Raw genomic sequence first — 15,278 nt, 5'->3', positions numbered from 1 at the left:
ATTTTAAAAAAGGCTCTAAAATAATTAAAATGATTCACAGCAACTTTCGATAGACTGCCAAAAATAATTAAAACACTCAATATCCGCCATGTCTGAGGGAAAAAATGGGCCAATAGAACATAATGGATGTAATATTAAATAGGATTATTAAATGTGACAGAAAACATTGGGGTATTTGAAATTACTGACGATTGTGGTCATCTCAATGATTTTTAAAAATTTCTCTTGATTCATGACTGATTTTTTTAACCCATAGTGGATTAATAGTGCATTTGCATTTAGTAAATTGTCCTCTAAAGTCTTTGCCAACTTTCCTACATAACATTCACATTTCAAATAATCATAGAACTGAATCCTGCACTTAAAGAGCAATGTAGAGAAACAAAAATGGCATAAAACACGCTGTGGACGTGATATTTAACAGCCTTTAATTGAAAAATTAAAATAAAGAGACTGTAATAAGGGAAATACCAAAACTACACACCACATAAAGTCAGTAAAAAGGATCTGACTGCAGTCGTATCAAAATTGGAATTTAAAAAAAAAAGCAAACTATTAAGAAAAAGAGCAACATCACACAAAAATACTGCAACTTACAGTAAGTGTCGCTGAGTGGCTTATCATTTGAACTCCATTAATACAAACCTGGTACGAATCTGTGTGTTTCTCCCTCTTCAGTGAAGTCTCGCATAAACAAACAAACTGGATTTCACCTTTAAATAAAATGATCTCAAAGTAAAAACACATGTCAAATACAATAAGCGACTCGGCATTTAGACTCTTTAATAATAACATTTCTCTTTCCTGGGCAGCTGTGCGTCATGTGGCTCACAGCTGGATGATTCACCTGCATTACATCTCTGCAAAAGTGAGAAAGCAGACTGATAAGGGATCCAACCTGCACAGCGGTCAGGTACGGGGCATATGTTAAGACTGGATAATAACTGATAACTGGAACCCAAGAAGAACTAAAAACCACTTTTGGTTCCTGTCCGTGATTGCTGTGATTACACCCCAAAGAGTCCGCGTCTTCAAAGTATTGTCAAAATTCCCAGATAGGATGTGTATAGTCTTTATAGTATCTAGTGTAGAGTCTGTTTGTGTGTAGGTGGTGGCTGAGGTGTGTGAGGGAAGGAGGGGAGGGGGGTCTCCAGAGTGAGTGGGAGGATGGGTCATCTCCTAAACTTGCGGAAGGGCCTGCTCTGGTTATTGTGGTGTGATTTAGAGTAGGGCTCCCAGCGTTTCCTCTCTGGCGGTTTGTTGTAAACGTATGCCGATGGGCCCGAGTAGTCATCATCTGGATTCTCCTCCATCATCTGGAGCTTGGCCTCAATGGCGCGGATCTTAGCACTCGTACTAGAGGAGGAAAAAGCAGGGGGGAGAGGGGGAGAGAGAGAGAGAGAGAGAGAGAGAGAGAGACAGAGAGAGACAGAGAGGAGATGTTAGCGGCGAGGCTGAGGGGGAAATACCAGTGCTGGTGCTGACGGGCGAACTAAGATGGACAGATCTTGGCTCTTGGCTGAGGGGGGAAAAGGAGAGGAGTATTAGCACTCTTAGTAATGGGAGGGACAGATGCAGAAAAATGGAGCATGCATGCTTGTGCTCCATTTGACATGGAAGAAAATTTAAATGGTGAAACACAATTTGAAGGAGCAAGTGAGAAACAAATTACAGTGCAGGTGAAAAGAAGAGTGAGCGTGAGAAGTATCTAAAAAGCAGCAGAAAGGAAGTCTAGAGGGGGCATCAGAGGAAAAACGGGGGGAAAGAGTGTTTATATTTCCTCTCTCATGCTGTGTGGAGAGAGTGATTTTGAAGTTTACACTGGAACCGTAGTGTTGGGACTTTTTTGAGAAGGATCCTAAGCGCTGATAACTTGCTACACACACTGGACTGTCTCAGGAAGAGTTGAAACTGTGAGCACGAGAGGCCTGTTACGGACTTAAGTGCTCCATTTGACTGGCGTAGTTACAGTGTATGTGTATATGTGAATGTAGGCTGCGAGGGTAGCCACAATAATGGAACATGTTAGAAATGGCTTTAACAGGACTTTAACATTTTTTTGAGCTGAAGTGTTGGCCCAGTTGAACTCAGATGAACTCAACATGAAACCAACAAGCCCACAAGCTCTCCAATAATAATAGTTTCAGGACCAAGCTTGAGTTAAAGGGATACTTTGCCGATTTTCAACCAGCTCTGTGTGATAACAATGACAGTAGTATGTGTAAATGAACAATGGTAAACTTCCCTCCATCTTACCAGCGCCCAGATCTTCCTGCTCATCATTGTGCTTGCCACCACGGACACAAAGAGTACCGAAGTGGATTGAGAGAGAGACATCTCAAAAATAAACCAAGATTCTGTCACTGCGTTGCCCATTTCTCCCTTTAAATGTTTTCAGTAACAAATTTTAGTGTACTGATTGGCTGTAATTTGAAAGTTTGTGAACAGGAAGCGGGTGCCATATTGTTTCCTGTACTGTGAGGTCAAAAATACTAATTAACTAAGCAGTGCTGACAAAATATGAACCAAGATTCTGCCACTGCCTTGCCCATTTCACGCCTTAAATGTTTTCAGAAACATATTTTAGCTTACTGTTTAACTATAATGTGAGATCATTTGTTGCCAGCCCTCTGCCATATTGATTTCAGACTGAGCAATTAGCATTACGTCACCTCCCAGCGGCAGCGTTTATTGGTCCGGTGCAAGTGCCTCAGACATTTTCCTGTTTTCTCTGGTCATGTGGCACCAATCTTTAAAGTATTTGTGTCTTTCTACTGCATAGGCAGTCTAGTTTTCTTGCGATGAAAAACCACTTTAAATGGATGTTTTTTTAGGGTAGCCTCTAAAGCGACCACAAACAATGTCCACACTGAGCTGGCTAAATCTGAAAATGTGATTTTTGTGTGACAACAACATCCATCCATACTAGCATTTTCAGATGATTCTATTGCAAGTCTGAGGGATCCCTCCTCAGTTGGTCTTCCTGATGTTTCCTTATCCACTGCGAGGGTCTAAGGATAGAGGGTGTCATATGCTGTACAGACTGTAAAGCCCCCTTAGGCAAATTTTGATTTGGAATATAGGGGTAAATAAATACAATTGACTTGAAGATCTACATACAAACAAAAACACCAAAACAAAATGAAAATGGGTAAATGCATCCTTCTTCCTCCTTCAGTTTGCATCCAATAACATCAAACATCTCATGAGGAGTGGGACACAGACTAGATTGTCCGCTCAGTCTCAGCTGGTTAAACCTCTGTTGTCGCCATGCTCTCCACACATTAACTGTTTTTTAATATAGCATAAATGACAGTAGTTCATTAACATATTTAATGCTTCTGTTTTCTAAACAAACATAAAATAAAGATTCAATCGTGGCTCAGAAAAGCTACTGCTAACCAAAGTGAATAGTGATTAGAAAAAAGTTGGCTTCTTCACATTACTGCCACATGGGCTTCCATTTTGACTGAGCAGGATTACGTCATTGTTTTCCATAGTATTCCCCATCCACACTAAAATGCAAGGCCACTGTTTTCAGATTTACCAATTCAGGGCCCAGCTAATGACTTAATGTGGGCAGAAAAATAACACAGTGGGTAAAAAATATAGATTTAGCTGGTTTAGTTCGGATATACTCTAACACCAAACTGCAACTAACAATTATTTTCATTGCCGATTAATTTGCCGATCATTAATCAATCAGTTGTTTGGTCTATAAAATGTGAGAAAACGGTGGAAAATGTTGATCAATGTTTCTACAAAGCCCGAGATGACTTCCTCCAAAGTCTGGTTTTGTCCACAACCCAAAGATACTCAGTTTAATTACTCCGCTGGAATCAGAACAAAACAAAAAAACAAAACAAAACAAATGGTAGACAAAAGTGTCTGACTGACACCAAGATGCTGTGTGTCTCTGATACCAACCTGAGGTGGTTGGTAGTTACGGGTCCATCCTCCGCCGCCCCGCTGCACGACGGCTCCAGGCTCGGAGGCATCGTCTTGTCGTTACGGAAACCTTCAAACCTCTATGGATGAGACACGTGGCCAAAACAAAATGACCCACACAAACAGTGATGGAAACATGGATGGACAGACAGATGGAGAGAGACAAAGGGGTAAAATAACAGGTAGAAGAAAGATAAGTCTCTTGTGCAGGGACACGTGGCTATTACTCAGCTAAACACAAAATATTTGCTTAGTGCGTCACATGAGTTTCTCTAGACTTACTAAAGACAATACTGTCAAAGTGATCAGACATTTTGGGTACAATCACACCTGCATTTAGAAATATTTTAGTGCCCAGTTTGAACAGGACCACATAACAAGCAGAGAAAAAGACAGATAATCAGAAAAAATTCCTGTGAAGCAGACACTTAGAAACCATCAGCCCTCCTAATAAACACTGACAGCCATTCTCTGAAGAGCCAACTTCAGCTTCCTCCCACAAAGTTCAACATTATTAAACTCAAGTATTGATTTTGTTTGTGTCTGCCCAAACAGACAGTAACCAAGCGGGACTATACATCCAGCTCATAATCACACCCTAAGGCACGAGGGAGGATAAAGAGGGGAGCAGCTGAAGAGCAACAACCAACGTCCGCACTCATTCCTTTCAAAACCACCTTCCAAACATCTCCACCAGCCAACACAGAACTCTTGAAACCTGCGAAGAAAAAAAAAGAAGACAAAAAAGCAAAACAACGGTCACATGATGGGTGAGAGAAAACCCCCCGGCGCTTGGTGCAGCAGCAGCCGTTTGCAGGAATGTGATGCTCAGAGAGGGTGTGAATGGTGCTGAATCAAGTTGCATAAATGCACAAAAGGCACACACACAGTTTTACATACTGTCCCAAGAAATAAATAACACGTATAGCCAAGAATAGGTCTAAAACAATGACCATTCCACCAGCCAGGACCCTTCCCTTCCACCTATTTCTAAAGGCATGTAGCTGGAATGCATATAGATCCGAATAGAGCCAATCAGGCCATACTGACTCTGTACAAGAGCCAAACCTTGAGCTATGGGAATGTTTAAATGTTTTTATTGTTCCAATAGTTGCACTTTTGATTTTAAATGGCCTACACGATAATAATCACAGTTATTTAAGCATTAAGAGCTTGATTATAGATTAAAATATGTGATGAATGTGTTACAGCTCATTATGGATACAGTCACAGGAAGGTTTAGAGTATTTTTTGGGTCAGTGATGTCACATGCATAACAAACAACTTGGCTAAACTGCATATTAATAAATACAGAATAATACAGTAATGAATTAGGACAAATTTCTGTAACTGTTGAAAGAGCAGATTTGGAAAGCCACGGGTGTTTGTGAAGAATTTAGGAGAAACACTTCAATAAACGTTCATCAACGTGATTTCCTCCCTTTCAAAGCTAAGTAATAAAGTCAAGATGGAAGCCTGGAAGTGAGACAACAACTTCCAACACCGACTGTCTCTGACTCATTTATCCCAGCACGTCACTTCTGTGTTGGAAAGACACTCTCGCTAAAAAAATAAATCACATTCAACTGGACCTGAGCTGGCCCCACTGGTGGAAAGTTGCTCAAATCTTACTTGTGCAATAAAGATTACACTGTAAAATCCTGTTTTATATGAAGAGGCAGAACAATCGCAGGGTGTGTGCGACAATGTGAGGATAATTTTGATTGATATATTCATGTTCTCTTGTTTGTTAAAGCCTATCATGAGATCAAATGATACATCTTGCAATTCACTTTGTCAGATGGGACACTGACCAGAGAGGTCTCTGAGCAGCTGAGCAGAATCAAATTCCTGTGGTGCAGCTTTGCTCATACCTGGCTGATGTGTCTGCAACATCACTTTAGCCGTGCACTGAATCCAAGCATGCTTCAAAATCGAGGCTGTGCCCAAAACTGTAACACTGTCTTTTACACTAGCTTGTACAACAAAACCAAATGTCGAATCCTACAAGACACATATGCAAATCCTGCCACTCCTTTGTTCAGCAGCTAGAAAAAACACTAGCACACTGCAACACTTTCTGCTGCACAGAGCTGTAAATCGGCTGCTATGTGCCTAAGGGTTTAGTATGCATGTCTACAGAAAGATAGTTGATTGTTGAGTGTCATTCCCAGGTTGACAAGCTGCATCTGCATTTGATGACCTGAGAATGAGACTCAGCTATCAACTATCTTTCTCCAGAATTGCATGCTAAACTTTAAAATGTCATAAACGGAGGCCGAACACTTCTTCCAGTATGTGACGCACTTGTAAAGACAGAAAGAAACCAACTTCCTCAAATAAAAGTACAGTTTAATCTTAACACACCTTAACCTGCAGATAAAACATGCAAGATAGAAACATGGTGCAGCTCAGTGATGCAGCAAAACCTCCTCTGGCTGTTGACTTGCAAAGAAAAGTGTATTAAATCCAGGTACTACTCTTGATAGAGCGCTGAATTTAGGTAAAAAAATTCGTAGTAAAAATGAACTGAGGTCACTGGCAAGTGTAAAGGAAGAGCACTGTGAGTTAAGTAGTTATAACTTAATTGCATTTGAGTTGCCCTGTGACACAGCTACACAGACTGGTATTAATTTTGGGGTATAAACAAGATAAATTTTGAGGTTTATGATGGTATAAATAACCAAAGCTATTTTTGGTTGGAATGGTGGATCGAGCCCAGTTACAATGAGCAGATTTATCCTACTACGTGTTGTCTTAGAGGCGGCAGCATTGACCCTGACCTCCTTCTACTATGTGTGTGTGTGTGTGTGTGTGTGTGTGTGTAGGGCGTGATTCGTCTCTATACAGGATATCCCTTCACCCATTGCCAGTAGGCGGTCTATTGTTAAGAGACAGGCATAGGTTGTGCTGGGATCCCACTGCTCCCCATAAACTGGCTACTGTAGAAGTAACCTGGATATTCTTCTAAGCTTCGTTTCTGTCCATGGCAACAGGGACATTAATTACTTTTTTATATATATCTCTGCAAGTCAATGATAGCATTTGCTTAATGCACACCCATACAGTATATTTGATTCGTCGCACTGCAGCCACAATCACAGTGTCATATATACATGTGATGGATGAGCCTTACTCCACGGAGCCAACAGGATGTATAAGTTTTTCCATCTTATTAAAAAGGAACTGAGTTTGACACTTACCCTCACCTGTGCGTGCGCCCAGCGCACGACAAGCTTCTTGGACAAAGCTAGCTTCCCATTTAAACACTGGATCGCCCTCTCTGCCTCCTGCAGACAGTCACACAAACACAGAGGGGAACAGGAGGAAGAGGAAAGGAGAGAAAGGAAGAGGAACAGATTTTTTTTTTTTTTTTTTTACAATTATGATTAAAAATCAGCCTTGATGATTGCACCCGACTCTTTAAATAATTAGTCCTCACAATTGTGAGATGGCAGAAACAATAATAGTTGATGATGCGCCACTCTGCCTGTACATAGACCCTAACTAATATGTGCATGTGTGTGTGTGTGTGTGTGTGTGTGTGTGTGTGTTGTATGTTTGAGAGGCAGTGTGAGGAAAAAGTAGTTTAGTCTAATCAAATGAGTAAGAGGCTTTGATGCTAAATTATATTAATGAAGTACTTCTGTGTGTGTGTGTGTGTGTGTGTGTGTGTGTGTGAGTGTGTAAGATAAACACACATTTCCTCTGTATAATCCTTTTGGGAGGGCTTCATATCCCACTGATAGACACTAGCTGTGAAACAAGATGCTTATCATGATCCCCAGGCTCACTCCAAAACAAATACTGCCTGCTGAACCTGTGGAGCTGAGCGGCCCCCTTTTAAGTCCTTTTTATAGAAATGTGGTCCGCTTCAGTGCGACACAGTCAGGTCCTGACTGCTTAAAGACGTCTAATAAAGTTTTGTGAGGCCATTTGAGTACTGGGAGTGTTACTACACTCAATAAACTGACTTTCTTTGTTAAAATACATATGACTGCGAGAGTGAATGCGCAATGATTGATATATCCTTTAATATGCAACATCTGTATTGATCCAACATTCATTTTACTGCCAAAGATGGGAGATTGTGGAATTAAAACTGTCAATCTAATCAATTAAAATGAGATTTTTAGTGCTCTTTGCTTAGAGATTAATATTACTTCAGATAACAAAATGATTGAAACACTCCGGACATGCAGCCATGGCTGAAAAACTACTGACAGTTCACAAAATTACATACTGTGGCAAAAATTAAAAGTAATTTAATATAAAATAAAATGAAATATAAATCATTTTAAAATATAAATCTTATGCGTACCTCTCTGGTGTTGAAGTTGACAAAGCAGTATCCCCGTGGCTGTCCCTCCAAAGGCCCAGACTTATGAAACAGGAAGTCAAACTGTTTCACATTTCCAAACTTCTCCAACAACTTCACCAAGTGATACCTGCCAAGAAAGGATTGTGTGGAAAAGAGCGCAATAAATGTACAGAAAAATAGCACATTTGTTTTTTTGTATGTGTTCAGTAAAGGATTCTTAAAAAACATCAGAGAGGACAAGCTTTTATTGAAACACAGATAAGACCTATTCTTTCTTATTATTCTTATCTTGAAAACGGCCACATGGATCTGCTCCATATTGTATTTTTCACCCCACAGTCTGTGAATCTGTCAGGGTGGGCTAATGAGAATGACAGCTCTCTCTCCCTGACACCTTTTTAGCAGCGGGCCAGCTGGTGTGGCAGCCCAGTGACAGTAAATCTCTCATTGAGACAATGCTGAGGATACAGTAGCAGGACAATGAGGGAATAAAAAAGAGGAAGCCTCAAATCCCCCCTGAGCACTGAGGTCTGCACAAACAACATCCACTCACTGTGCAGAGCTGCCTGGGACTGTTGGACTGCGAGTGAACATAGATATGTTGTCACTGAAGAGCTATGCAGCATGTGTGAGGATTTGCAGGTTTGCGTGTAACTGACTGCTAGCAGCCATGGGAAAAATCTGTCTTCTGACAGTGTGGAAAAGAGCAACGAGTTCAGGGCCACCTGTAGACTATATGCACTGCTGTATTGCTGCAAATACCCAGGTGCTGATTGAATGTTTCCAACGCATGCTGAGCAGCAGGTGCTTTTTTTTTTTTGTCAAAGCTCTTGTGTAAGGATTTATATACGCAATATTTTTATTTTTGAGTGTGCAGAATTAGGCATTGTCTGAGGCCTGTTCTTTAATCTGGTGGGCGATACAATGTGTGTCTGCAACTACTATCTTAATTATCGATCTTACTTTTAATTAACCGATTAACTGTTTGTATGGATGCACTGACACAGATATCATGGAGATACTGGCTCAAATAGCTGGATCAGGTATCAGTGATAATGGAGCCAATCTACTCAATTCATTTCTATGTTTACATCTGATTACACGTGCGTGCACATCATGCGTACACACACCCACACGTGTATCAGACTGGTAGACTGCATTACGTTCACATTTTATGCATTTGAATTGTTTTATACTGGAATTTTGATTACTGTTCATGTTTAGATCAATTTGTTGCTGCATTTCAAAGGTTTCCACTTGAATTGTAATCACTTTAATTTTGATTTTTTTTTTTTTTTTTTACTAAAATTCTAGTGCTCTTCCAGATATCGCACTGTAACATGTAATTTGTAAAGCCAAATTGCTACAAGCATTTACTCTGTTTTATTTCATTTTAGTCTTTATCGCTACCTCTCTTTATCTCTAGAAATGAATATGAGGGTGAGGGGCTTTATTTGTGATATTCATTATTTTTGCAACCTTCCTTTTTTATATGTGGGTGTAGGTCTTTTTATTTTTATTATTAATATTATTATTATTTTCTTACTGATGTATTTGTCTTGTTTACTGTTCATAAAATTATCTGCATTTACAAAGGATATGGTAACATTGCATTTCAAATATAAAAAGAAAGTAAAAAAAAAAAACAATCCTGGTGCACAATTTATTATTTTAATAATAAATAACAATTAAATACATTTCTATATATGTATTCATTTGTTTTACAAAGTTAGGAAAGCAATGTTTAAGTTAGGCCTGATGTTTTCTTACATATAAAAGAATCAGTGTAACACAGTGAGGCACACAGGTTATTATCTAAACACTGGTTTAAGATCAGTACTCGGTATTGGCAAATACTCAAAGCTCAGTATTGGACTGAAAAAGTCAGATCGGTCCGTTGCTAATTGTTTGGTCTGCCAGAAAATTGTGAAAAATGTTTCACTGTAATTTCCCAAGACTCAAGTTGATGTATTGAAAACAGCTTGTTTTGTCTGGTTTTCAAATAAAACATTCAACTTAATGGTGTAGAGTAGTAAGAGACCCAGCAAACATCTGAGAAGCAGAAAGCAGTAAATTTTTGGCAGTTTTGCCCAAAAATGAATGAAACGCTAATATTATGTGAGTCTGGTGTCCCTCTACTGGGCAAACTCCTCCACCTGACACAGTTCATTAACAGCACACAGCGTCTTTGTGATTCATTAGTCTCTGAAACCACATGTGAAGAACCTTGTTAAGTAAAAACAATAGATTACAGAAGAAAAACAAAAAAAAAAACCTGATTGTTCTTTGGCAGAACATTTTGGTCATATCTCACTGCCCAAATTAATTAATATAACTGGTGGGCATCGTTTGATCAACGCATCTGGTAACAAGCCCTTTTCCCTGCAGACATTTCTGACTTGTCCTTGTAGGAAAAGCACAGGTGTTGGTAATAACATCAATGATGGCTCTGTTATATATTTAAGTGTCCCAGTAAGTCAGGACAGTAAGCCAGCGTGCACAACACCAGGATTGTAAAACTGAAGCAGCCATCTCTAACTTCATTTAAACCACGTGCTTTTCCTACAGTCACGGGTCAAAATCTCTTCAGACCATAAACAGCAACAACAAAAACAAAACCGAAAACGCACAAACAAAAGAAAATCAATAACCATCTTCCTGTGTTTTTGTTTCGAGTGCTCTTACCTTGTGTGACAGTCCAGCCCTCACAGTGACCCCAGGTGTTTTATTATAACTGTTCAATAGGAGTTGTTTCAGTCTTTTATTGTTTCGTCGTTTGTTATTGTTCATCCCGTCGACACACAGATGACTGTATGACGTTAATGAGCACGCGTGCATTTATGTGTAAGAATGGGTCTCGATGTGGGATGCGGAGGGTGAACCGTGCGTCTTTGCTACAGGTTGTGCTAATGTCTTCCACCCTTCTATGACTCCCTGGAGGGCTTTAAGCCAAAGAGAATTTCTGCTGTTCCCAGACAACACCCTGCAGGCCTCCCATGTGAAGGGGGCTCTGTCAGCAGCAGGCTCATTTACAGTGACGATCTGGTAAAAGTTATCACTTTATTAAGTCTTGTCTGCACTCTCAGACACAAACTGCTTGCCTTCACACTTTGTGCACCTCTAAACCTCTGCAACATTGATCAGGAAATAAGGAAGACAGCTATCTAAGTCAATGCAAAAACCCTAAAAAGGTTGTAATGCACTGAAATTACATTTTAATACAGCTATATATTCACATAGATGTGTGTTTGTGCATATTTGTAAATGTGCGGGACACTCTAAGAACATTTTTGGATGCTGTGGAGCTGAACCACAATAGACCGCTCCTCCTGGGGGCTGTAAAAACCCCCGGAGGAAAAGGAGGAGAGGGGGGGGGGAAGGGAGAGGAAAGGTGGGGAGAGGGGGAGTAAAGTTCATTGAGGGGATGTTGATGGCAAGGTGAAAGGTGGAGGAAGAGGACAGGGAAGCCAAAAGAAGAGAGGAGGTGAGGAGCCAGGTAGGAAAGACACAAGGGCTAGGAAGCAAAGAGGAGGAAGGAAGGAAAAGACGGATGCGAGTCCAGTCCAGAAAAAGATAAGACAAAAGGTTTGGTACAGAAAAGTGCAGGTCAGAGGAGAATAACTTTAAGAGAGGAGGAGTTTCTGGCAAGGCAGCTGTCTGCAATTTCTTCATAATTTCATAAAGTCTATGCCTGCAGTATGAGTAAGCTGATGATTATAAGACCTTCCAGGTACACAATTTAAAATGTAAGGAGAGGACCAGAGAGAGAACAAAGAGGGAGACGGTGATGGATTACCACTAATGAGAAATTCCCTCTCTGAAAAGCCAAAAGCACAAAAACATGAATATGCGGTGAAAGCTCCAGTTACACCTGCTGTGTCTCTGCTCAGTGCACCGTGCAAGGAAAGATGAAAAAAATCGAACTGAATATTATGATGGATGTTAATCTAACCTCTGAGAAAAAATTTGGGACGCCATCGCTATTACTGAGCATTTAAAGTAGCAAGAGGATTAGAGTTTTCTGATCATAGAGTTGCTACCTGCACAGAAACAGGAGAAAAATAAAGTCTGCGACACAGGGATGGAAGAAGAGGAAAGTTTGATTCGTTTTTCAAAATCACATGCATGGAATAGATTTTTGGAAAAGGCTACGAGTCCTACAGGAATCTTTTATCCTTCTTAGAAAACCTGAGATCAGTCATAATCATTATTGTGAACACACATGCCAAAATTCATCTTTCAGACAGAGGACACATTACACAAGTGGAAGTGCAGCTTTCTTGCCTCATCACACCCTAATCAATCTAATATTTCATCCTGACCGACCACAGAAAACATCTTCAAAATAAATGAAATATTACACTACAAATTCTTGTCTTGATTTATTGACTTAGCAACCGACTAATACACAATTTAATGTCTTTAATAATCAAAAAACTTTTGCGGATAAAAAAGGTTTTATTAACTATTCATGGTCTCATGTTCTCATATTCAGCACCTTGCATTTCAGGTCTGCATTCCTCCATTGCACTGAGTTTTGGTTTGGCTTACCGGGACAAACAGAGGGTGTACTTGCGTATGCTACCCAGGAGCTAATTAATCTTCCCAATCAGCACCAGGGGCCATGGGCATTTCTCTTGTTTTCCCTCCACACTGTGAGGTAGTGGGCTATTTAAGGAGAGGTATAGCAGAGCAGGGAAAGGGGAAGGAAACGCCTGTCTAGACGCCCACCAGAGCCGCGGGCCATACATTCTCCAGCAGCCCCCACAGGCACACAAACACACCCCTCACCCAGCAAAACGACCTTCTCTCCATCACAATATATGTAGGGGTGTTCCCTCCACACTCACATTTGTAGTTTAGTACATTCAGGAACTTAGCTGCACACACAAATGCAACAACGTACCTATGACGTGTAAAGTGAGACACGCTAATAATGTACACAGACACCTCAGTGTGTTGTAGCCTGCACCGCTACCAGCTGCCACCTAAACATCAACTGTGTACTTACACATGCTCACATACACACACACTCACAGACACACAGCCAGCTCCAAGTTGACACAGAGAGAGTAAACAGGGCAGGTGAGTGAGGAATGATGGCTGCTCCTTAGCAAAGCAGGTCTCCACGCCTCGCTGCCTCTCTTTCACACACCCAGCCCTGTCTGCTCAGTCTCAGCCTGCGACGCACACACACTACGCACACAGTTAATCAATCATATATGCACACACAATGCGTTGCCTCTCTGTGAGGCAGAGCCAGGCAAGTTAAAAAGCAATGCCCCCGGTTCATAACATGGACTGCATCACAGCAACCTCAAATCCATCTGCTCCAAAATCAAAAACTAACCGTGATTTTCATTCAGCTGTCTGGTTTACATGTTTGAGTCTGGAGATTTGTACATTTGCTGTGAAATACGGATTTGTTTTTGAATGCAGTAACTTTTATTCTCTTATAATGTGATGTGAAATTGTTCTACCATCATAGTGGTTGTTTCAGGTCTGCAAGTGAATATCAAGGTGAACATCCTTCCCAAATGTGGGGGTAAAGTGTGGGCCTGGCTGAAACCAGTGGTGGCCTTACTCACTCTGTAATTTTGGGATCGATATTTCCTATCCACAAGCGGTTTCCGTCATGGGCCACACTCTCTGACATGATGGAGGCATTTTCTACTGTCTCTGCCGCAGACGACATGTGTACTCTGTGGGAGGCAGGAACAGAAGACAGAAAAAAGACAGAAATAAGTGTACTTTTTGCATTGCATTTGCAGTTGCATTTGTGTTTGCATTTGTGTCAGATACCCAGCAGTCATTAAGAAAAGCAGAACATGAAAATATTGCCTTACAAAGAAACTAGACTTATACTAAACTAACTATATCTCTCCAAGCACTGTGGCTTACATGACTGTTCGGAGGACATCTGGGAAATGAAGAAAAGTTATAAGAAAAGATCTGTCCACCCATCTGATTTAGTGTATGTCCAAATACACAATTACACATCAGCTGTAAGTACAGTACCTATTTATACAGGGTCATTTCAATAAATCAAAAAATCTATAATTTCTTAGTTCACTTCGACAGATTCCTTTCTCTTTTTTGGTATTTAATGAGAATATTGTTTGAAGTTTAACCAAAATATTGTGTCATAGCATACATGTCAAACAGTGCGCTCATTATAAATATAATGTATGTATATATTATGTATATACATGTGTAAAGCAGTGACTCAAATGTGGTCAAACACATTTAAGGAGCAGTCTATATTATGCTAGCACCAGCCTTGTCCAGAAATTGCATGTATAGTTTGGATATTTAGCTTCTCCATTTATTTCAAATAGAATCGGGAATCCATGTAGGTTGGGTAACATTTATTCACGGTGTAAGGCAAACACTTGGTCCTTCAAAATAATGATAACAAAACGAGAAAACTCAAGATTTCTTATGGAAAGCGTGGACTTGCTACTAGCTAACGTTAGCTTAGCTACCCGCAGGTTGATCGATTAAAAATGATCTGAGCGCTCTGTTTACTAATTTTAATCGTGTGTGTAAGATTAATACAATCTCGGTCATTCAGGTGGTGAAATGTTTAAGATCAGTTGACTAAATATATCCACTAAACAGTTAATAGTCCGTTTTGGACGAGCAGTAGATTGCTAGCAGTTAGCTAGCATAGATAGAACCGTTATCACTTTACCTCCTCGAACTGTCAAACTTCCTCTATGATAGCGACCGACTTCTTCAACTTAATTTGCTACGGATCCCACGTCGGGATAATTCAGGTATGTCAAAACGTAATACTAATCATTTCAAGCTATTTTTAGGTTTTCCTCCTATGAAACTGAGCAGGTTAGCTAGCTCGAAGGATAAACAGTCGCCTTGCTACCGTCTCACAACAAAGGCGCAGGGTGATGCTGTAGTTTGTTTAACTGTCTGTGGAGTCAAGAGGAGGCGCTCGTTTTGATACTCGGCATCTCCCGTGTCTCTCTTCTCGAGACTCCGTCTCTCTTCA

General features: G+C 40.4%; 1 protein-coding gene across 2 annotated transcripts; it reads right to left on the bottom strand.

The window, feature by feature from the left end:
- Nucleotides 1–753: 753 nt before the first annotated feature.
- Nucleotides 754–15,178, bottom strand: rbm18 (RNA binding motif protein 18). 2 transcript variants are annotated; one of them, XM_050052918.1, is made up of 6 exons: nucleotides 14,964–15,178; nucleotides 13,858–13,971; nucleotides 8,270–8,396; nucleotides 7,152–7,238; nucleotides 3,928–4,028; nucleotides 754–1,356 (listed from the first exon to the last, which is right to left on the bottom strand). In XM_050052918.1, the coding sequence occupies exons 2-6, from the start codon at nucleotides 13,962–13,964 to the stop codon at nucleotides 1,173–1,175; spliced, it is 606 nt and encodes a 201-aa protein (XP_049908875.1). In that variant the 5' UTR covers nucleotides 13,965–13,971; nucleotides 14,964–15,178; the 3' UTR covers nucleotides 754–1,172. The 2 variants fall into 2 exon arrangements, with proteins under 2 accessions (XP_049908875.1, XP_049908877.1); XM_050052920.1 differs by having other exon boundaries at nucleotides 7,158–7,238.
- Nucleotides 15,179–15,278: the final 100 nt, after the last annotated feature.

This window comes from Epinephelus moara, chromosome 9, assembly GCF_006386435.1.
Source record: "Epinephelus moara isolate mb chromosome 9, YSFRI_EMoa_1.0, whole genome shotgun sequence".
NCBI lineage: Eukaryota > Metazoa > Chordata > Actinopteri > Perciformes > Serranidae > Epinephelus > Epinephelus moara.
Note: the sequence above shows the minus strand (reverse complement) of the source record. Positions and strands in the feature narration are given on the sequence as shown.

Bases quoted from the DNA above. Each gene is read 5' to 3' on its own strand.
- rbm18 (XM_050052918.1), bottom strand. From the start codon at position 13,964: ATGTCGTCTGCGGCAGAGACAGTAGAAAATGCCTCCATCATGTCAGAG. The intron at 8,397-13,857 runs GTGAGTAAGGCC...CTTTCTTGGCAG, and splicing joins ATCGATCCCAAAATTACAGA to GTATCACTTGGTGAAGTTGT. The intron at 1,357-3,927 runs GTTGGTATCAGA...TTCCTCCTCTAG, and splicing joins GTAACTACCAACCACCTCAG to TACGAGTGCTAAGATCCGCG.